At 41.1% G+C, this 23,210-nt stretch overlaps 1 protein-coding gene and 1 long non-coding RNA gene across 2 annotated transcripts; one reads left to right on the forward strand and one right to left on the reverse strand.

Moving 5' to 3' along the window:
* Window positions 1–436: 436 nt before the first annotated feature.
* LOC134491329 (cyclin-dependent kinase 4 inhibitor B-like) lies at window positions 437–10,421 on the forward strand. The gene is made up of 2 exons (XM_063295012.1): window positions 437–1,424; window positions 9,914–10,421. The coding sequence occupies exons 1-2, from the start codon at window positions 1,284–1,286 to the stop codon at window positions 10,169–10,171; spliced, it is 399 nt and encodes a 132-aa protein (XP_063151082.1). The 5' UTR covers window positions 437–1,283; the 3' UTR covers window positions 10,172–10,421.
* LOC134491330 (uncharacterized) lies at window positions 8,511–13,859 on the reverse strand. The gene is made up of 2 exons (XR_010067313.1): window positions 13,560–13,859; window positions 8,511–9,128 (listed from the first exon to the last, which is right to left on the reverse strand). It is a non-coding gene; the product is annotated as an uncharacterized LOC134491330 (long non-coding RNA).
* Between the last annotated feature and the right edge of the window lie 9,351 nt (window positions 13,860–23,210).

The following is a 23,210-nucleotide window of genomic DNA, read 5'->3' on the forward strand; positions in this document are numbered from 1 at the left end:
AACAGGCTCCTTCGAATGCAAAGCATAAATATGGCATGCTATTCCCAGGTACCCAAAACAGAATTCACTTAACCTGCTTTGCCCAAACAAAAAGCCCATATTAGGGCTTCAAGTCAAGAATTGGTTTTCTCATATGGGGCAGAGTCTATTCTAGCAGCCTGTGTGAACTCAGCCATAGCATGTTTTGTTTTTTTTTAAAAAAGCAATAAAAGCTCGCTATTTAACCTCCGAGAAATAGCATCAAATCGTCTGTTATGCTCCTAGCAGACCGGTCCCGTGATGAAATGGATCTTTGCCATTCCTTTTCAGCTTAAAGTCGGACGGAATGAATTTAACCCTTGACAGTCCGGCGTCAAATCGCACGTAGCATTTGGGGAATAGGAACCAGGACGAGCCCACACCGCCGCGGGGACACAGACATACGCAGGTAAGTCACAGCCTCCCACGACGAGTTGCTCGTGGGCTGCAGGGTGGAGTGGTGGACTCCACCATTTCAGACCGTAAAGGAGCGTGCGCTCTAGTTGGGCACAAACCAAACCTGCAACAACCACACAGCTGAAGTCCGAAGAAGCATGGGCGGTTTTACTTCTGAGGAAATGTGTCAAAGGAAATATATTTTAGTAGCACTACCAGCGAAAGGTCTTCTACGTGTGCTGTCTTACTTCACGCAGGGCTCTATTCGCCGCCGCGCTCAGAACCACCGTCCGATAGTAGCGGAAGCAGAACCCAGAATTCTACGCCTCATTCCGCGCGCGGGACGAAGCAGTTCTCGAAACAGGCCGAAGGGAGAACTTTCCGTTCGGGGGAGGGATTCCCGCGTTCTCCGTGAAGCCCGGCAGGCAGCCGCTGGTATCTGCAGAGCGCATGCGCCCCGCAGCTCAGTTGGCCGGTAGTTGCCTCAGTTATCAAGAGAGGGCGCACGGGGGAGCGTTGATAGAGCTCCTGAGAACTAAAACCAGGCCGGCGAGACGCGGGTCGATTACACTCCGCAGCTGAGAACAAGTGTCAACGTCGACCCCACCCCCTCACCACCACGCCCCGCTGTTGTCTTGAAGAGAGGAAAGGTGTTCGGTGAACGAAAACGACTAAGAAGGCGGTGGACTCCTAGAAAAGGAAATTGCCCGAGGGGAATGACCGGGCAGGAAAAGGGGAGACCACAGTCTGGATCGCGAATCGTAGCAGGAGTGTTGTCTGGCGTGCAGAAGAGAAAAGGCGGGTACGCCGGCTGGCAGGGGCTGCTGCCAACCCGTGAGCGCTCGTCCTAGAGGTACGGCGGGTCGAACATGGAGCGAAGTGGGGACAGCCATCGGGCGAACCAGCTGGCGAGTGCTGCTGCCCGCGGAGATTTGGAGACAGTCGAGAGGCTGCTGGAGAGCGGGGCGGACCCCAATGCCGCCAACGTCTTCGGCCGGACCCCAATCCAGGTGGGACCTTCTTGGACCGAAAGATCAGAAGTTGACTGGGTAAAAGGGAGGAGGCGGGTGCACTTTCCACTTGGGGGCTCAGAGTGCTGGGCTTCAATCGCTTCTTGGCTTTGAGGGTCTACCGTCAAGGCACGTGGGAGCGAGGCCTTGCCTTCGTGGTATCTATTTCTACCTTGGTTGCTCCTACAAAAACTGCAGTCCTGCACACTGATCAGGACGTTAAGACGCCTCGAGCCCAACCCAAAAGCTCTTTATTCACACATTTCTCCGGCTTCAGCGGAACCGATTTGCCCGGGCTCAGCGTAAAGAGCTGTGGCCCAAAAGGGACCCTGAGAAGTCTGTTGATCTCATCATTCCTCTTCCTCCCCGGTACAACCTTCTCCCGTCTCTCCCTGCCATCGCCGACCCCCACCCCACACACGCGGACCCTGGGAAGAAAGCAACTGCAAAAACAAGCGAGAGTTCACCAGACACGGGGGACCTAAACTGTGGTAGGTTAGATTGTAGTTTGGTGTGTTCTGTAGGGCCACCGGATCGGGGCTTCAAAACTCCGGATGACCCCTAGAGGACGGGGACGAAATTGAGTTTTTTGTAGCAGTTTGCTTGGCACCCAGTGGTCATCCGGATTTTGGAATTAATTCAGTAACCATAGGAATTGCTTCTGTGCTGATTCAGAAGCTCTGAAACCACATTATATGCGGCTCCTAAACAGATGAAGCAGAAGCAGGTTCTGATAGTTAGGACTGATAGTTTTTATATTTATATTGGTATTTTATTGTTTCTCTTCCCCCAAGAAAAAAAGACAATCTGACATTTAGTAATGCCAAATCTCTGCTTCAAAACTGAGGAAAAACTTTTGTCTGAGCCCTAATCCGGGAGGAGACTGCATCCACACACTTAAATCAGCACTGTGAATAAAGGGCAAGAATTAGAAAGAGCACAAAATAGTAAATACTTTTCTACCCCCACCCATTTTACCAAATAACTTTAAATTTAAAAATATTTCACGGATAGTTATACTAGTCTTGAGCCACTTTAGACTAACTCATTTTTTGCCATAGCCCAGTTGATCAAATTAGATTATATTTTATAAGAGGAATGTGTCTTTGCAGTAAAAGAAGATGTAAAAGGGAAATAAAATAGAGGGGTAAAATGTATATATCAGAAGCCAAATGCATATATTTAATATCGTCATAAGCCAGAAAAAAAATAGTATTTTTTTTTCTTCTCAGAGGCTCACATCAGAGATCAGTTCCCTTCTCAGGGCTGGGTGGGCTGATTTTGTAAATGTGGTTTGGGTTCGAACCAAACAGTACAGGACTATTTCACGCTCTACTTAACTGATTCGAACCCACATTACTAAAAACTGGAACCGTTGTAAATCTCATGTCGTATTCATCTCCTATATAAAACTGCGGCAAGTAGGTTTAACATGCAAGGGCCTGACGAGCCAAATCGTCCGCTCGGAGATGGTTTCCTTACTTTCTGCTTTATAATTCTGTTTGCCCGGGGGGACTTCGTGGACTTCTAGGCTCGGATTTTAGGGCATTATTTCATTGCCTTGGAGGCCCACGCGTCCCCCAACCCCTTTTCTAAATACTAAGATTTTTATTCCCAAGGCAATTGCGGAGGCGGGGGACGTTAGGCCTCTCTTTGAAGACGGTGGAATAAATAAATTTAGCCATCTAGGTACGGTACTGATTGTATAGGACAAGCCAATTTTTCGCCTCTCGGGACGCTTACCTGAAGGCTGTGCCGCCAGGGTCTGTCTCCTAAGCGCGATCCAGAAAAAGTTAAGCAGCCTTAAATGGGGTGATTATGTCCGTTTAATGATGTCGATTGGGAATCGAAAGTCGCAGACTTACTGTTGACCACGAGGTATGCCTGAACTCTGAATAAACAAGATAGGAGCTCCTCAGGTGGAAATAACCTACTAAGTTTAAACGGAAATTATTTCCGAGAAATTGTGTGCATGATAGGTCTCTATCCTTCCAAGTTCAATACGTTTCAGGCCTTGACAATTCTATTCCATCTCCGCTTCCCGGGCTGCGCTCCACGCCTTAAATTAGACCAAAACGCGGATCTAGGCAAGTACTTGGCATCGCTCCGCAAAAGGTAGTGTACACTATTACCCCTCCCGAAAAAAATATTGATTATGCTGGTTTGATTTTAAGAATTCGAGATAATCAGAGAAACGTATGCATCCCAAAAGGAATGGAAGAAGCATCCCAATAAGAGTTTTAGATAAAGTTATTCCCACGAGCAGTTTTCCCCAACTTCAAAGCTGTGAAATGCGTTCACGAATTTGCAGCCAAAGGCAAGTTAGGGAGGGCGATCTTGGTAGTAACTGCAAGCAGTCTGGGTCTGGAAGAGCTGCTGGTCATTTATTCAGGGTTTTTTTCTGATCGCCTGGCGAGGAACAGAGTTCTTGCTTCAAGAAATGTATTCCCATTTTCCAATTCCGTTTGTCCGGTAAGCGTAAACTCTCCCTTTGAAGGTAATGGGAGCTAATGCTTCACTTCGATTAGATTGTGTCTCGCATTTTTATCTACATTTTTATATAACGCCCTCGCCGATGTGAGTAGACGAGACAAACAACATATACCGGCACGGCTGGCCGATTACCAGATACTGAGAGCAAAACAAAACGTGGTTTTATGAGGCCGTATTTAAAAGCGACGAATATTATACATGGGATTGTATTGTACTGTGCCTGCAATAAGGCAACAATCCGCTTCAGCCTTCCCTTAACTAGTGCCTTCTGAACTCAATTGGGCTGCAATTCTAATCGTCCTCACCCAACATGGGGTCACCATCTCAGCAGTGACCAAGTAGTACTGCTAAATGTTACACTACGGTGAGGGAGGTACTGAAAGGGACTTCCTGAACCCTGTTACTTGCGTGTAAAGGAGCTTTCTTTCACTTAAACTTGGATAAAATCGTTCTTGCGTTGCAGCCATCTCATTCACGTGGGACTAAATCCTCCCGACCCCCCTCCCTTTCAAATTACTGAGGCTTATTAAATCGAGCTCTTCAGCCTTAACCAGTGTTTCTCAGCCTTGGCGACCTAAGATGGGTGGACTTCGACTTCCAGAATTCCTCAGCCAGCCATGCCAAGTCGCCAAGGTTGAGAAACACTGGTCTTAACGTTGCCTTAGCCGATTGAATACTCTCTAATAAGCATGCTAAGCAACACAGCTAGCTGCTAGTACAGTCCCGTTTGCTGGAGCAAACATTTCCTCCTTTCCCGTCTCCGCGCGTAGCTTTGCCGCTTCGGAAGGTTAAACGTTCTTTTCCCCGCGCCGCTTTCGGAAAGTCTGTGGCTTTGTTGACGCCCCCTGGCCGGCTGAGTCCGCTTCCCTGCCGCGGTTTCGCAGAAATCCAAGGCTACCCCGCCCGCACGGCCGCCGCGCAACCCGTCCACAGGAGAACCGACGTCCTAACGCTTAGTAAGCGGAGCGGGTGGTTCAAGTTCAGAGACGGCTTGGATCGGTTCGGCTTCCCATTGGTCCTCACAAATCTGTCAACAAAATGTATTTGCTCACCCACCCTTCGCCCTCTGGGTTTAGAGAGACTGTAACATGTACAGTCCATATGCAGCATCTGACTATCCAGACTTTCTGCAGACATGTCGCCTTTTATAACATTAAATGTCAATATTTGATCCTCTACCTGTGGCCAATTAATCTGGTCTTCGTTTACTCATAATTTTCTTGCTGCTTCTCAGCTCTACTCCTCTTTCCATCCAAGATCTCAAACTGACACCCACGTCTTCGCTACACCCTATCCAATTCTCTTGAGAAGGCCTTCTCCGTGATGATGGTTCTGTGCCCCTTATTTTTCCTGTTCTTCTCCTGGATCAGGGACAATTGTTCCCTGAAGCAAAGCAACAAGTCACAGCACATTAGGTGGCATACGAGGCAGAACAATCCAGAGTCACTTGATTCCTAGCATTAGAAAAACAACAAAAAAGAAACAGCAAGTGAAGTAACTATAACCACCTTTCCATATTAGCAAACCCTAGCAGAATCCAGTGCTTGTTAAGAGATGTTTTTGTAAATGTATATCCTACATTTCTAATGTATATGCATCACTAAGGGCAGCTAACAACAATTTAAAGCAGGACAAGATTCAGTTTATTTAACTGAGAAATACAAACAAAACTAAAAAATACGTTTAGCTAGTAAATATTGTAAAATAAGGCAGACCCAGCTGATAACATCTTCAAGTAACATCTTGCATAATCTGTGAAGTGTATGTCTACCCAAAGAGAAAACTTTTGTCCAAACAGTAAAATATCATCCAGATTGGCCTCTTGAGGCAGGGAGTTCCATAGTTTAGATGGGGCCTTTAAAGAGCTATTTCTATTGTCACACCAAGTATTCTGTTGCCACAATTGTGATCTAGAGAAAGGGGTTACAGAATGAATAACCTGGGAAGAGGTAGTCCCTAATCCATCTAGCATTATCTGTATCAGTGTTTCTCAACCTTGGGAACTTTAAGATGTGTGGACTTAAACACCCAGAATTCCCCAGCCAGCATGGCATGTACCCATCAACAATTCTACATTCTGCATTTTGGACCAGCTGTGGTTCTGAATACTCTGCAGAAGTAACTCCAGATAAAACAAGTTGCAATAACCTGATTAGATAGAACTAAGGGTCTTTCCCACTTGCAGCTAAGCACAGAACAAACATTGTCTGACATCTTTTTTTCCTGATGTGTCACCATGACATTGCCTGCATCTCTTCCCCAGCTGTAAATGAGCAATCCTTGTTCTATGGGTATTTTCAGGATAGGTATCAAATGTGTAAAACCTGTTAGACTTCTTTGCATCCATTACTGTGGAGGGAAATCAGGTGACTGCAGTGATGTGAAACAGAGGGGATGAATGGATAGTGTCTTCATTCAGTAGTGGGGAAAGACTCTAAGGCAGTGCTTCTCAACCTTGGCAGCTTGAAGATGTGTGGTCTTCAAGCTGCGACGGTTGAGAAGCACTGCTCTAAGGCATGCCTGGACAAGTCTCTGCAGTCTTCTTAGCAACATTTTCAGGAGTGGTTTGCCACTGCCCTCTTTCTAAGGCTGAGAAAATGATTGGCTCCCAATTACCCAGCCAGCTTTGCACCTAAAGCAGGACATGGTCTGCCATTTTCTAGCCTAGTGCCTTTAATTGCTACACAAAGCTGGCTCTCTTTAAGACATGCATTACCCAGAAGAAATCCATTCCAGGAATGGAATGGATGCAGTTGGTACTCCAGCTTAGACTGAACAAAAGGATTCCTGGCTACAGCTGCCAATGTGAGCCTCCAAAGGTGAACCTGCATCTAGAAGGACTCCTAGGCTGCAAGCCAGATTATTTAGGGGCAGGAGAGTATGATCCATCCAAACAGATGGAAATCCTATTCCAGAGTCCATCTGCTTTCTGAACAGGAGTATCTCTAAAGTGTCTTGATTGTCTCACTTTATTAACTTCCTTGAGCCTGTTACCAGCTCAGAATATCAATCATTTCCCAAGTTGTTGAAGAAAAAGAAATGTTTTTTGTTATCTACAAACTGATGACAATGTATCCCAATTCTCTAGCAATTATGAACTTCTAGCCTAATGCTGAATTGCCCTGAGTCCTTGCTATCTTGTGTGTGCTTGTGCTTATTTAATTTATATTGAAATTATAATATAAATTCTGGAGATGATATGGAGATAGATAGAGGATATCTGGATATATATTCTGGGTATAAAAAACAACCTGTGTAAATTATGGCCTGCAGGCAACATGAGGCCAGTATCATGAGGACAATAGATAAGGGGCCCGAAAGTCCATCCCAGTGTGTTTGTGTGTGTGTGTCCCTGCATCTCCATCCATCCTACCATTCTTCCAGGAAAGCTCCAAAAATCTACTGCCTTTTCATGACTTCTAAATCAGCTGCCTAATGCTAAGGCTTCCCTAAGGCTGGCTAGAATTCCAAATAATGTATTCGTATGTAAATTAAACTGAAAAAGAAATGAGTCTCACCTTCTGTGTACTAGTAAAAGCAGCAGAAATGCAAACACTTGAATGACAGAGCTATTTAGGCTGAACTTCAGAAAGAAATGTGTAGCTACCAGATCTTCTCAGTGGTAACCAAGAATAAGTTGGAGCTTATTTATTTAGTTATTTGTTTGGATTAGACTAAGGGTGTACTTGACCCTGAGACTGCCCAGTGTCAGTTCAATACTTTGACCACTACACCACACTGGTTCTTTACAAAGAAGTTTTCCATCAAAGAAGGCTGCTATGAACTAATCACACCCATCAGAAAAAGGAATTATATGCTTTCTTTCAGATTGCTAGGTGTTATATTTTACTGACAGTTCATCTTTTGATAATTTGTCAACTGTTATATGATATATTCATGACTGAGAAAGAAATCTCTTTGTTTTCAAATAAGCTTATAATAGCACATTGGTATGGTATGGTGGGTGGCAAGGGCAAGGTGGATGGATGATATTCTAGAGGTGACAGACTCGTCCCTGGGGGAGCTGGGGGTGTTGACGACTGACAGGACGCTCTGGCGTGGGCTGGTCCATGAAGTCACGAAGAGTCGGAAGCGACTAAACGAATAAACAACAATGGTATGGTATGGTATGGTATGGTATGGTATGGTATGGTGTATGGTATGGTATGGTATGGTGTATGGTATGGTGTATGGTATGGTGTATGGTATGGTGTATGGTATGGTATGGTATGGTATGGTATGGTGTATGGTATGGTATGGTTATGGTTATGGTTATGGTATGGTATGGTATGGTATGGTATGGTATACTTGGTAGACCTAGAATTGCAGCTAAATTGAATAATTCTAAATATTCTTGGTTGAAAAATAAATATATTTATCCAAAAGGAAGACGGGTCTGAATTTAAAGTAACTCCTACCACCACTACCACAAAAGAAAGCATAGACAGTCTCAGCTGCTCCAATATCATATTTTCACCAAATGTAAGAGGACTGTCTCATTTTAAAGACAAATTGCTTTCGAGGAAAAAAGAAAAGAAAAAGAACCAGTCCCCAGAAAACATAGCAATAAGGGAGGGGGAAAGAAGCCAGAGTAAAATGTGGGTGGATGTTTTATTTCTGGGAGTTTTAACTCATGACAAAAGCCAGGGAGAAAAAACACGGACTCCTGTGCAATGTAGCAAATAAATAGTTGCCCATTCAGACAAGCCAGGATGGAGCTGGGGAGACATCCCTTTCTCTTGCAGGATCTGGTTTTTAGGTTTCTGGCTGGGTTTGGTGTCGAAGCTAGACACCCTGCAATCCTTGGTCTTCTTTTGGCAGTGGAGAGAGAAGAAGAAATGTGGCTCCAAGTTCCTTATTGGCAATATCTCATGCCATTTTCCCACTAATGATGTAAGGCATTAACCAATCCTTCTTGTGTCAACATCAACTATCTGTCTTATCTCTGATGTAAGACTCATTGGCCAGATTTGCAGGTCCACAGATGTTATAGGCATGCTGATTGGTTTTCTCTTCTGACTTTGTTGCTGCCCCATTAGCACATCATTAGCCAATGGGAAAATGCACACCATTCAGGATGCTGCAACACACATTATGTGGATCTGAAGTCAAGGCATAGTTCTGCAATTTGAGAAGCCCTCACAAATTTTTCTAGGCTGATTGTCAACTTCTCCTCCAACATTCCATTTGGGCAAATTGCAATGTGACTTTCTGAAATTCAGAAATGTGGAAAGATGAATCTGCCATAAATGTGTAATTATGAATAAAACAAATTAACTGAGCAGCACCAAAGATATTCATTCTGACAGACACCATTAAACACACCCTCAGGGAGGTATCATGGCATAAAAAGCCTAACAGATTTCACCATGACTGTGCAGATAGCTGAGTTAAATAGAAAGGCATAATTGAAATTGATTACCCACTGGGCAGCCATGTTTTCTATTTCACCTGGAAAAGTATTCTGTTGTGCAAAATGAGTTGGGTTGGAGATGAAATGAGACCAAAAGGAAAGTTGGAGGTTAGCACAGCATTATGGTGCTGCTATAACTGCTAGTGGACATGGAAACTCAGTCTCCTGTGATTAACCTAATTTCAATGGTCATCTGCAAGTGAAGATCTCCAGAATAGTCTTCATCCCACCCAAAGGCCATGGACTCCTTGCCACCTGAGATGTTTCTTTCACCTCACAGCTCAGAGCACTGCTTCCTCTCTTCTCAATCTTTTACTCTGTCCTATCACATCACATGTTTTAAGACAAAAGGTACAGCTCCAACTCTGTTTCAAAGACTACAAGATTATGGGTACTGTGTGTAAATGTGAAGATGGAGGGAGAGTAAAAACAAAACCCTGAAATCAGAGCAGCTCCAATTAAGACTAGGATATTGCAGTCCAGAAAAGGTGGCTGTTGCCAAGATGTGAGCTGAAGTTTATAGAGGACAAGCATTAAAGCTGCTCAACCAAAGACTCAGCTTTTTACTTCTTCTGTCCTCCAGGTTATGAAGATGGGAAGCCCCAAAGTGGCGGAACTGCTGTTGCAGAGAGGAGCAGATCCCAACAGGCCAGACCCCTCCACGGGTGCAACACCAGCACACGATGTGGCCCGTGGGGGATTCCTGGACACTTTGAAGATCCTGTACCACTGGGGGGCTCGCTTTGATCAGTTGGACAGATGGGGCCACTTCCCACTAGACTTGGCAAGAGAGAATGGGCAAAATCACGTGGTTGATTTCTTACAAGAATTCTCTGGTTGAAACTTTTTAATGGAGTACATGAAGAATCAGTATAAAGAATGGAGTGGGAAATGCCCCTGAAAAGGAATGCAAAGAACAGCAGTAAAGACTATGCTGGCCTGAAACTGTCGGACAGGCCTGGTACAGCATTCATGCTAGATGTCCTTTTTTTCTCAAGACTCATGGAAAGATTAGAATTCTCTAGCTCTTTCAGAATGAAACTGGGGTTTTCTATTTTTTCATGCTACCCTCATAAAAGACACTACCTGCACATAGAGAATTGGTCAGTTTGTCAATTGGGGCAGTTGTGTGTTCTTTCTTCCATTTTGCTAGTCTTATATGTGCTAGGATTTCCTCCCCACCCCCCAAACAGAATTGTGCCTCACCATAAAACTCTCCTCCAGCCCCAACACTGTAGAGCATGGTTCTGATTGTCTTATATTGATTTGTATTGCTCCTGTTAAAAAAAAATATTCCTACAGTGTTTGGGGAAGAGAGGGATGGAGAGAGCTTCAAATGAAGCCTCCTTTCAAAGCTGCTTGGGAAAGTAATGCTCCCACACACACATATACATCTAGCTGTGTCACGTCATTTGGCTCCTCTTTACAGACTTTTTCCAGCAGATCCAATAGCCTGGCAAGGCTTCAACCATGTGGAATGAACGGCCAGAAAAACCTCTTCAAGGCTCAATGCGACTTCGAAAGCCAAACCCTGCCATCTTCTCACAGGCAAAAAGGACTGCTATCAACTCTGTGGTGCAAAATACTTCATAGAGGTGAGTCCAAGCTACTTCCCACAGGCCTACTTTCAGGAGTGTTTGCAGAGGAGGGTCAATAAAAGCAAGATGGGAGTTGCAACCATATGATCAAAGGCCTGTCTCCTTTTTACATATTCTGTACATGTGCAACACATACAGAACAGAAGCAGAGCTTTGGCATGCAATTATGGCTTCCATCTTGACTTTTCAAACCTACTCCTGAAAGCTCCCCACTCCCTTCTTAATGGTAAGAGTTTAGCTGGCCCAGGATCAGGCCTGTGGCTTCAGGCAGCAGATGGATATAAGTAGCAAATTCAGGGTAATCTCCCACTCTCTGCCTGGAACAGAGGAATGCCTCTGCTAGAAAGCACCATATGCAAGCGGCATATGAGTAACAAGTCCCAATCCCATTTGGGATACTACTAGTAAAAGAACCTACATTGGAATAGGTAACTTCAATTTTCCACTTTCACTACTACTGGTACATCATCACCATCACTACTATTTTCCTTATCTCTTAAGCCAAAATATATGTTTTTTTCTTGCCAGGAAGATGCAAGTGAAAGTAGTATATTCTCCTTCTGTTGGTGAATTATAGGACTGTGCAAGATTCAGTATTCAAAGGCAACAGTTCTTTTGAGCACATGAGAGTGCTCTTAACTCCTGAAAGTAGCTGCTTCTTGTCCTAGGATTCTGGCAGCTGCTCTCTGCAGATGCTGTGCAATCCCAAAATAAGAACGGTTTGGATTAAGGAGTTACGGACAACTGCTATGTGCACGTTCCAGAGCACCTTTTTGCCTTCTAATCTGAACAGCCTTGGTAAATTATACACCAGAGAGTATAATGTGCTGTATAAATAAGTGGCCATGCTGGCTGAGAATTTTGGGAGGTGTAGTCCTAGGGGGTACGGGAAAGACTGGGTTTTAACTTGCCAGTGGAAAATAATGGTGCCATTTTCTGCAACATCTTACACTGCAAAAGTAACGTGTGCTCCAGCTTTTTGGAAATCTCAGTGCTTTCTGGATCAATTATTCTATTTTCATTCTCTGGAGAGGTCTGAGGCAAAAGCTGGTCAGTAGATAATCTCTGATTGCTTCAAATGAAAATAATAACAGTAGGGTTAGAAAGCCGAATAGGATTAAGACTATGCCACATGCTGTCATTTCCCCAAGTGGCTGAAGAATCATCCTAGAATGAGAAGGACTGAGATAAAGCAATCCAGGTGAGACACCGAGAATCATAGCCCTAACAACAGCGCTGAGAGGGCCTCAGGTGTGATATGTGACTCAGACCTTGGACTGGAGTCTCTTCCACCCTCGGAAACGCCTCTGTATGACAAGTAAGGAAGTGGAGGAAGGCCCAGCTGCACAGAGGAGCATTTGGCACAGGAGGGGCAAGTGCTGGAAATCAGAACTGATCAGTGCCATTGTGCTCAAGAGAAAGCTGAGAGCTTCCTCAATTTTACTCCCACGTAATGCACACCAGCATTGGACTGACTCTCATGACAGCCCAGCCTCCTGGGCAGGCCTTGAGCCAAACTCAGTTCCTGATGTCTTGCTGCCAAGAACTACATGGACAATATGAAAATGTTTTCTACTGCTTTCTTCAGGTATGTTTTTCAACTTTCCAAACTAGTCTATAGCCTTGGGATTTCTCTGGTGGTCTTCCATCCAACTATTAGGCCCCACCCTGCTTAGCTTTTTGAGACCAGCTCAGGAAAGACTAGGTGTTGCCTCCCGCCCTGTGCTTTGCTTTAAATCAATTAAGCTACAGTGCTAATTCTTTTGATATTCAGCCCTTGCCCTAAATCTTACTCAGAAACAATGGCCCTGCCTTAACTGAGATGACAACATACTACCTTTGCCTATAAAATTTGGCTAAAATCTAATCAGACAATAATTATGACTGTATATTTACTTCCTAGACTGATGACTGCAAAATTGCTAATTAACAATCTCTAAACTGAGGGGGCCAGTACCTATCTGAATGTCTCCCACTTAACTGTTGGCCAGGTTTTATATTCACAAGAATACGTCTACCTATCTCAGGGCAAATGCAAGAATGAGGAGACCTTTTCCAGAGGTTTCTTTTAAATTTCTTGTCAGATTTTACATTTATACCCATTCTTTCTGCTTATGTAAACACTTGAGGCAACTTAGATTGCTCAAAGCAGACTTGCCCACTTCTCTTCAACCCTACAGGGAATAGCCATAATTAAAATAGCTCTAAGAGCCATTCTAAAACCAAAACTACAGCATCTGAATTTTACCATGCATACACACATATGCATACACATTGTAAAACTGGTACCCAGGTGAACAAGCTGCCAACCATATATGGCTTTAAAACACATAAAACGCCCCCTTGGCATTGCCTAGATAACTATTCTGCAACAGACTTTTAGCTGGACAGAGGAAGTCAACACTTTTCCATTCCTATCAGACACTTGCTGCAGATTGCCATTTCTCTATTTTCATTAGCAAAAAGAAACCATTAATTTGCAGCAGGGTTGCTGGGAGAGACAAAGGCGTCCCCTCATAACAACTCACTACTCAGCTAAGTGGTCTTTATATGGCATATATGAAGAGTAAAATATAGGATGAATTGAATAAGATGTATATGCATGTCAAAATTCCTAACTCAAAAGCTAACCTGATCATTAGATGAAAAAGGCTGTCCCCATCTGCCACAGCACATGATCTGGTATATTGTTTTTGTTTTTAAAAGTCAGCACTGAAATAAAAAAAAAGGAATGAAAGATGTCAGTAAGAAGTAGAACAAGGGTTGAAAATGCCAAGGCAGGGGTTTTTCTATAAGAAATACTACATGCGAGTAAAAAAAAAAAAAGTGGCCTGTGAGTGCAAAGTTGATAAATTTGCAAAGAAAAGTAAAAGAAATTAAGCATAACCAGTTATAGTTACAATTATAATTGTTCCAGAATAAGGAACAAGGATTTCACTTTCTTGGAAATCATAAATAATTGGAAAAATATCAAAGTTACAAAGTACCTTCTGGCTTTCCAGCTTTTTATTACAAATTCCAGACAGGGGACTCCTGAGTTTTCTCTTGTCTTGCAAGTGTCAGCTTCTTGAACTGTATTTCTTGTGATATTAAGGAGGCCAGATATTAAGAGTCTTAAATCTAAAATAAAAACAGAAGCTGAAATGCAAAAGCCAAACAGAATAAAGATTCTCCTTAGATAACTGGCAATACTAAAGAAGAAGGCAAGAAACACTGACATGGACATGTACACATACCCATCACACTATTCAGGCTAAAAGTAGATATGATTCACTTAAAGGCCTCTTCACTTTATTATATATTTTATCTGAATCAATGAATATACAATAAACATTTATTTTTCACATCCGTACATTCCTCAGCTATTTGCCAAAGACCAAAAGCTAGTCTGCACACCCACTGCCCAATATAAAACTGCCCCACCCTTCACAAACTTTGCTTACTGTCACCTCTTGTACCCTTTCAATCAGAATTCTGCCAAACACTGTCCTAGATAAAACTATCAACCCCCTTATAGTTTTTGCTTTTACTCTTGCACCCCTTCCCTTAGTACAGCATGTTTCTCAGTGTAAGTCATGGGGGTCACAGGACAACAGGTGGAGGGTTGCCCCAAAGAACCTTTCTCACACTGTTTTTCAAGTAGGTTAACCAGATCAGTGCAAAAGTATGTTGCGTGCAAAGGAATGCCCTGCATGAAGCTTGCATATTCTTTTGGGGAAGTTTAGCACCCTGGCATTTACCTTTCGGGAAAGGGGTAATCCTATCTGGATTTTTTCAGAGCTCTGACCATCTGATCTGATGTTTACTCTGCAGAGGAAATTCTACAAAGGGGAGAGGACAGTGAAGGCTATGAATGCATGGTATTCCCGTTTCTTTTAGTTTCACACGCACACTATCTATTTGTTCATTCATTCATTCATTTATTCAAAAAACGTACTGGAAGAAAGGGTGCCAAAAGTAACTTACAGCCTGCCATTTTTTGCAAGCTAAAGCATTTTAAGAGTAGCTGAAGAACAGCCGATTTACAGCAAAGAAACACCTCTTTCTTTTCTTTTTTTCCCCTAGACTTTGATAAGATAATAGTGTGTCTTGAAAATTAAGGCCAGATTTCAGGAATTTGCAAATGTAACTTCCTCATTCCCATTAAAATATGTCTTTAAATTTTGGGGGGGTTGCTTATTTCCAATGAAACAGTTTTATGTTATGAAGTTGTAAGATTCTTTTATATGATATATAGATTAAGATTTAATCATTAAAATAAATGGTGTATTTTTTTCAACCATTCAGCTCAGTGAAATCACTAGCTTTATTCATGGAACGGTTGCAAACTTCATTTTATTACTGCAGAGGGTGATGGTGTTGCAAATTTTGAGGACCCGTAATATAAAAGAAGGCATTTTTCATCAGATACAGAAACAGCTTTCACTCACATTAAACAAGTTGCACAGCCAGTTGCAAAAACCACATATACTGTATATTTTAATATTTCTGCAATGGCACCATCAACATCCACAACTTTACCATTTTTCAACATTATCACAACATTTATCATTGCCTTGTCATCATTTTTTCTTCAACACAAATCTTTATAGCATTAATTTCAATTCCATGGTTTGACCTATCATTATCATTCCCATACAAATCTCTGAAATATTCCTTCCATCACTTCAGTTTCATGCCAAAACATTTGATCACTCTTATTTTTAATTCCATTCACTCTCCTGAGGATCCTTGTTTATTCCTTTTTAGCCACTTCCAAAACATGTTTTTTAATTTCCATCAAAATCACTCAGTATTTTGTCCGTCTCTCATTCTTAACCATTCCTTGTGCTCTTTGACTACACTCTTTGCAACCATCATTTTTCTCTCCATACATGTTATAAAATGCCTTTATTTCCCTTTGTTAGCACCCACATCTTTTATACAGTTTTTCATCAATAGCCTCTTCTACTTCATCATTACATTAAGCAACCTTTTTATGCTTTCCATTCACATAACTCTACACACACCCCTGTAGCAATTCTTTTTCAGTTCCAATCAGTTTCCACATCCTATTTCCCTGAGCCCATTTTTACTCATTCTATTGGAAGATGAAGGACTCCCAACACTATGAGACTCATACTTTCTCTTCCTGCTTTCATTCTACTTTCAATCTCATTACATTTCCTTCTTCTTTTGCTTCCAGTATATTTTTTTGTCAAGATCCACTCCTGACACTACTCAATAGTGGTCTGTCCCATACTGAGAATCTCCCATCTCTCTTGCATCTCTCAATTTTCTCTCTCTCTTCCATCATTAACAATCAATTTAATAAAGTTTTGAAATTTATATTCACTCTTTGTCATGTGAATGTATAGACTTATACCTAAACCACATGTTCAAAGCAAACATATATTGTTCTAAAGAAATGCTCACAGTCATCATTCAATATTGGACCTCCGTATAGTTATTTCTTTCTGTAATCATTCATTTCATTCCCACCCATCTACTTATGTCATACCAGAATACTTTTTGCCCCTAGTTGCATCCATCAGAACGTAGCACAACTTTTCCCAGAACTTATATCAGATTCTTTCATTATCACCATTCATTAGAGTATATCTTGCACCTATCACACATTTATGGATTTTTATTTTCATATGCAGCCATACCAACCTAAATGATACCAATTCATACCTTTGGACATACATTTTAGTCCCTTCACCCATAACTAAGCCTGCTCTGTTGAATATTCTTCTTTGCATCATCAAGTTGACTGTACAAGATCAGAACTTAATTCAGATCTCTTGCACTATTCCCGTTTCATTTCATTTAACATGCATACTATTTATTTATTTATTTATTTATTCATTCATTCATTCATTCATTCATTCAATTTATATGGCCACCCATCTCAAAATAAATTACTCTGGATGGCTAACGGTTCTGAAGACACTAACTTAATATGCCTAAGAAGCCAAATACAGCAACAGATCCATGCTCAGTATTATGCTGAAATACTAAAAATAACATTTCCACACCCAACCTTTCAAGCAGCTAAGTAGACTAATTCAGGGCAGAGTAACCATTTTAAAGTCTCTGTATTTTAATACAAAAGTATGAATGTTTTTAAGTGACAACTTTCCCAAGCCATCTGTGAACCATTTAATTTATTACAATTGCACTGTTTGCTATGGCTATACCTCATGTTCTTCTGCTCCAAAATGTTTATATTTTCAAGTATTCTCAAAGATGGATAAGAGCTCGTAGCAGATCACAACACATGAGCTTCATAAAATATCAAAGGACTGGGATACTCTAAACACACAAGGAACCATCTCCATGACATGTTTCTCACTGGATACATAGCCTGTAACCACCCTCAATGTAATTTACAGCAGCCACTATGTTAACATTATTCTGACTCCATTACATATCATAATTGCCTGGAAAGGGGAAGGGTTGCTAAGATAACTCCTGTCTGAAATTCCCCCAAAAAAGTAAGGTCTTGGAGTATCAAGCAGATCTGTATTTGCAGTACACAAAACATGGCAGAGGGTATTGGTGTAATATCTAGACTAGCTGCCATGGCCTTCACCAAATTAGAGAGGTTGAGGATAATAGCACCCAAGAAAAAAAATGTTACAACCCAAATTTTGAAATATCTAATGGTGTGCCCATGTCTTTGGGGAAAGATACTGCCAGCAAAGAATGAGGGATATTCCAGTTAAGCTCATGATTAATTATTCTGGTTTGATTTCTTGATTACCCTATATTTGCGAGTGAAAAAAACTACAAACGTTAATTCACTAAAGCTATCTCCAAAGCTTGCATCCTCTTGATACAATACAGGGAATTCTTCTTTCCCCAGTCAACAACAGGATGCGCTTAAAAATGATAGTGTCATTCTAACAAGTTTACTCAGAAGGAAACCCATCACAGCTGTAAGCAAACTTGAAAGGCACATAAATATGAAAGATGATGGACAGAGTGATGGCGAACCTTTGATCCTCTACATACTGTTGGATTCCAACTCAAATCAGCCCTGGTGAACAGAGCTAATGGTTAGGGACATTGGGAAGGGCACAGGTTACCCAGGAGCATCTGTTTACTTTCACATGCTTCTAACAATTCTTTCTGCCTTTCTGCTGTTTTCCTCCATTGTCCCTGGAGATCCTCAGTCAAGCACCACATATATGAAGGGTAAAATTCTAAACAATGTCATTTATTGGAGAACTGCAGAAAAACTGGTCTGGGCAGAGTCTGAAAAACAAAGCCACTTCAGCTTCAATCCACTTACCAAAACCAAGACGTTCCACCGAGTCATAACCAAAAGACCAGTAATATTTCTCTTCCCCAGCCCCAGATGGTCAGACCATATTTTGGAAGGAATTGGCAGTAGCTCTCAAGACAAATCTTCTAGAGCAGTGTTTCTCAACCTCAGCAACTTTAAGATGTGTGGACTTCAATTCCCAGAATTCCCCAGCCAGGCACATCTTAAAGTTGCCAAGGTCAAGAAACACTGTTCTAGAGCAACGAGTTGTGGCAGACACCCTTGTAGACAGAGAGGTGATGAGCTGACTAGTGAGTAACAGAAAGCAAACCCAGGATTCTCCAAAGGTCTCTTGAGCATTCAGGGACAGGGTTTGAAAACAAAAGCACAAAAGACTCAGCAGTCCAAGCCAAAAACTCAAAGTACTGTCTAAAATAAAATGCCTAACCAAGGAGGTAAACTCTCCTGGAGTAGCTATTTGGAGACTGCTCTCCTGCTGTCTCAGCAACTGTCACGAACAAGCCTTCCAGCCTCAGCTGTGGGCATATAAACTGTCAAAGTAGACTCATAGGCCTAAAATTACCTTTATTAAAATGGCTATAGTAACAAAAACTTCCAAGTCTGAATGTGCTTCCTCTCCTGTTTTATCTTCATATGAATTATGGGGTTGCCTGAGACGTTTTCATAAATCTCCTTCTTTGTATGGGCTTAACCATGCTTATCTGTTTGTTGCATTGGTAACGGATCTCCCTTCTCTCCATTCAGGCTATCTTCTCCACTCACTACATAAGCAGCTCCTTACTTGCGTCATCTCTGGTTCCCTTTCTTCCTGCCTGAGGAAAAATTTCCAGTTTGAAGAACCAGCTCTCTTTTCTGCCTGGGCAATGACTTGAGTCAAGGCCAGGCAGCGTATAAGCGTAATCCAGCAGGAGATTTCTCTAAGTTTCTCTTCGTTGTCCTCTGGCATCTGCCAACTCTATCAACCTGCTTCTACAACCTCCTACACCTCTTCCTTCATCAGAGCAGCCTTTCTGTTCAGCAAGCACTGAGTTTCTAAATACTCATACTCTGCTGCTGTGGTTTACTCAGAAGAAGGCTGGTGATCTTCCTTCTTTTGTGCAAAAAAAGAAAAAACACCATCATATAAAAATTAAGCACTGTCAAAACTGGACCTTAACAGTACCTTTGCTAGGAACTGCCTTTCCAGAAAGGCTTCTCTGATCCAAATCTTGAGGGCTGGGGTACTAGATATACACATCTCAAATAACTCCTGTGTCATGATTTAGGCCTCAGGTTTAAAATATGTGTCAGCCATAAGTACCACTGTTTTTATCTCAGTTGGAAGTGGAAGTATTCTATCTGTGCACATGAATGTTTCTGAGAACAGGAATCTGACCTGAACAAGGATTAGAGAAACGAGTTTTTAAATATAACAGAAAGATTTATTTATAGGAAATACATCACAGGGATAAGCAAAGACTAGCCTTTAGCTAGCAACATCCTATCGAGTGGACAATCAAAGAATGTGTGCTCCGTGCATGTGTGCAAAAAGAAGCAACAATCAGCAATCTCTTAGAGAAAGAACAGGCAGAGAGGTAGACAAAAAGGAGGCACAGAGTAAATCCTTAGCACTTTACCAACACCCAAATGCCCCCTTGTAGTCAGTAAGTCATGAGGTGCTGAAGAGTCACTTCCATGAATTCACATTTTCAACAATATCAGGACAGGTAAACAAGACATTGCCCATGGGCACCAATGTGCCTACAGATACTTCTTCTGCCCCCTCCCCATCTGACCATATTTATGATGCTGAAAAAAAGACTCCCCCTGAAAAGGAGCCCTGGCACGCAGCAAAGCACAACCATCTAATCTTTATTTTCTCCCCATATAGGCCAGACAAGGCAACCTTAGAAAACAAAAATGGTGAATGGTGAATGGTTGTAGCTCGATAGTATGTTTGGCAATGGGCCACCTATCCCTTAAATAAAAGCATATGGACAAGGTGGGAAGGAGAGTGAGGAGCTAGTGTACCAATTTGCCTTCTGGTTAACTGGATGCTTTGTGACTGATTACACCTACCATATGAATTGGCGAACTCTGCCATGTCAACTCCTAGTGATTTGTCCATGAAGTTTATTGAAACAATATGGAAAGATCCCATTATCTTTATCCAGGATGCTTTTTTGACCATAAGCCATACATTTTCCTAGTCTATGGCTCTGGTATTTGCTGATAGGTCTCCCATCCAATTCCTAACCATCTTCAATCCTACTTAACTTTTTGATATTAATAAAAGTCAGTTGTGGATTACTACTAATTGTGGATATGTTAAGAGTAGTTGTGTTTTTAAAAAGTACACATTAGGGAAAGTTGCAAATTTATTAAAGCATGTTGCATGTCATGCTATGTAAATTTCATAAACATGGAGCCATCACTGAGAAAGTACTCACTGCTGTTGAAGGTTACCTGGCCTCCATAGAAGTAGTACCCAGAACAAAATCACACTGATGTTTCTCAGAGTACAATGTTACATATGGGAAAGGTGTGATTCAGCTGTATCTTTTCAACCCCATGCAGGACTCCTTAGCACTAAGTTTCCTTCTATTGCAGATAATGTGATCTACATTACCAGTTAAAACCAGACTGCATAATTTTTGGTGATCAGGGTGATTCAGCAATTTTGAAATGAGAGCAAGAGAGTCACAATAAACAGGACCAAGATTTTCTATTTGTCCTGGATTGTGAGAGAGGAGATCTTGGCTGTTACTTTCAAAATATATTACAGTAAATAACCTTGGACCAGTGGCCCTTGTGAGAATGCATTAGTTAAATGTGGAGGTTGGAAGAGAAGAAGAGAATAATTACAATCCCTTAAGCATAATGCCACTGAAATCTCAAGCTTGTCTAGCGCAAATTAATGTTATTTTAGAACCTGCTAGAGATTCTGAGCCAGTTCAAAGACTGAACAACAAGGAAACCTTATGGCTTAGTTGCAACTATCCAATTGTGTGTCTTTTGAGAATAGATGTGCTATAGCAGTTAAAATGCCCCACTAAGCCTGAAATGAATTCATATTCCTGCATACTCTTGAAGCTCAATCACTATCTGCTAGGCTAGCCAACCTCACAGGGTTATTGAGAGGATAAAATGAAGGAAACATATATCAATAATTTTCACATGTCAAAATATTTTCTGAATATTTGATTCCAAAAGGCTTGTTTGTCTGTCTGTTTGTTTGTTTGGAAAATTTATACAGCTTTCTCTCTTAAACAAGTAACTCTGGATGGCTAACAAAACAATAATTGAGTTACATCCATGCTATAACATGCTGTTAATGAAATCAGGTAGAAAAAAATTAGCAGAAAATGCAGAAAAAACGATGTGCAAAATGTTTCAGATTTGTACAAAGTCTGAACCACCCTACTTCAAGGGGAAAACAAATGTTTTAATCATCTTTTAAATGTTTTTAGTTTGAAAAACAGTGTTTAATCTCTAAACAGAACTACTTCAAACTCAGTAACTTCAAAAATAATATAAAAAACCATCTTCTTGTTGGAACTGGTTCAAATTCAAAATATTTTGCATATCCCTACAGATCACTGGCTACAAAATTATCTAAATTTCACTATTTAGAAGAGATTAAAACTCAAGATAACTTTAATAAGATAAATATTAAAAGTTTCAATACAATGGGTCATCTTTATAAATAAAAGATTCCTCTCTAATCTGTTCATCTCCACATGTGATGGGACCACATTTCCCAAAATTCCTATCTATCATGGCCACTGATCTTCCTGACTGAAAAGCAAGTCCCATATTCCCAAACACATCTGGAAGAAAATAAATTAGGAAAGGTTGAATAGAAACAAAGAGAAGTATATCCAAATGCCATTAAGAGAATGTCAGTACTTTGCTAATCTTTTTTGTCCATTATCAGGGGAGGCTCTGATAGCATTATAAATTCTATATATTCACCCTTCTATGATCATGTTAAATTAACTGAGTATCCTCTGCAGAATCTACAAGAACCTGCAAGTATGTTACATGATGCTATTTCAATGCCTTAAGGGTGCAACAGTAAGTATAGAAAGTAATATATAAAAAAGTTGAAGAAACGACAACCTGTTTCAGCCATTTGCCACTAGCACTGCTAGATCAACAAAACACTAATATACCACCCATTCAACTTTCAAATAGCAGATCTAGAGAAACAATATATTAAAATTTCTCAAACTGTCCAATCAATCACTTTTCTACTTCTATTTTAGTACCATAAACACTTAATTATCAGCAAATTCTTGTGCAATGAGAAGTTAATAAATATTTTTCCTATCTCAGGAAAAAGTTAAAGAGATATTAGAAATAAATGCTTACTTTAAAAAAAATAAGGACAATGTATTTTACTATTATGGATAATGCAAACCATTCAGTCTTTCTTGCCTATCAGAAACCCTGGGTAGTTCTAAGGTAGACGACATGAGACCATTTCTATGAGAAAGCACAATAAACTTAGTCTCACGCTGTTTAAAAGAGTTAAAATGTTATTCTTTGAAAATAGTCATGAATTTTTAATGCATAGAACTGAAAGTGAAATCATACATTTACAGGACAAATGTCTTTACCTTTCTACGGAGTCATCAAAAAATGCCAACCTGATTTCTTTGTTGCTTACAAAACTGTATTCTTCAGTGAAGTGGCTAAAAATTAAAACTGTAGAATTTTGTGTAGATACTGTCTCTACTTTTTAGAAGTTCTGGTATATAAGAAATAGCTAGAAATATTTGTTACAGCTAACTATTTACAGTTACTTATTAATTACAAGCATTGATTTACAACTTTTACAACACATGTCAGGCTGATGGTTCTTCCCCTTGGAGAAAAAATTAAATCCAAATAACTACAAGGAATGCCACATAGTCTTGCCTTTCTGATAACAAGCACCAACATTTCAGGTACAAGCCGAACACAGGAAGATAGATGTGAATAATCGAAAACAGATGGAGACACACCGAAGACCCATTTGAGACTGA

Source organism: Candoia aspera, chromosome 2 (genome assembly GCF_035149785.1).
Source record: "Candoia aspera isolate rCanAsp1 chromosome 2, rCanAsp1.hap2, whole genome shotgun sequence".
Classification (NCBI taxonomy): Eukaryota; Metazoa; Chordata; class Lepidosauria; order Squamata; family Boidae; genus Candoia; species Candoia aspera.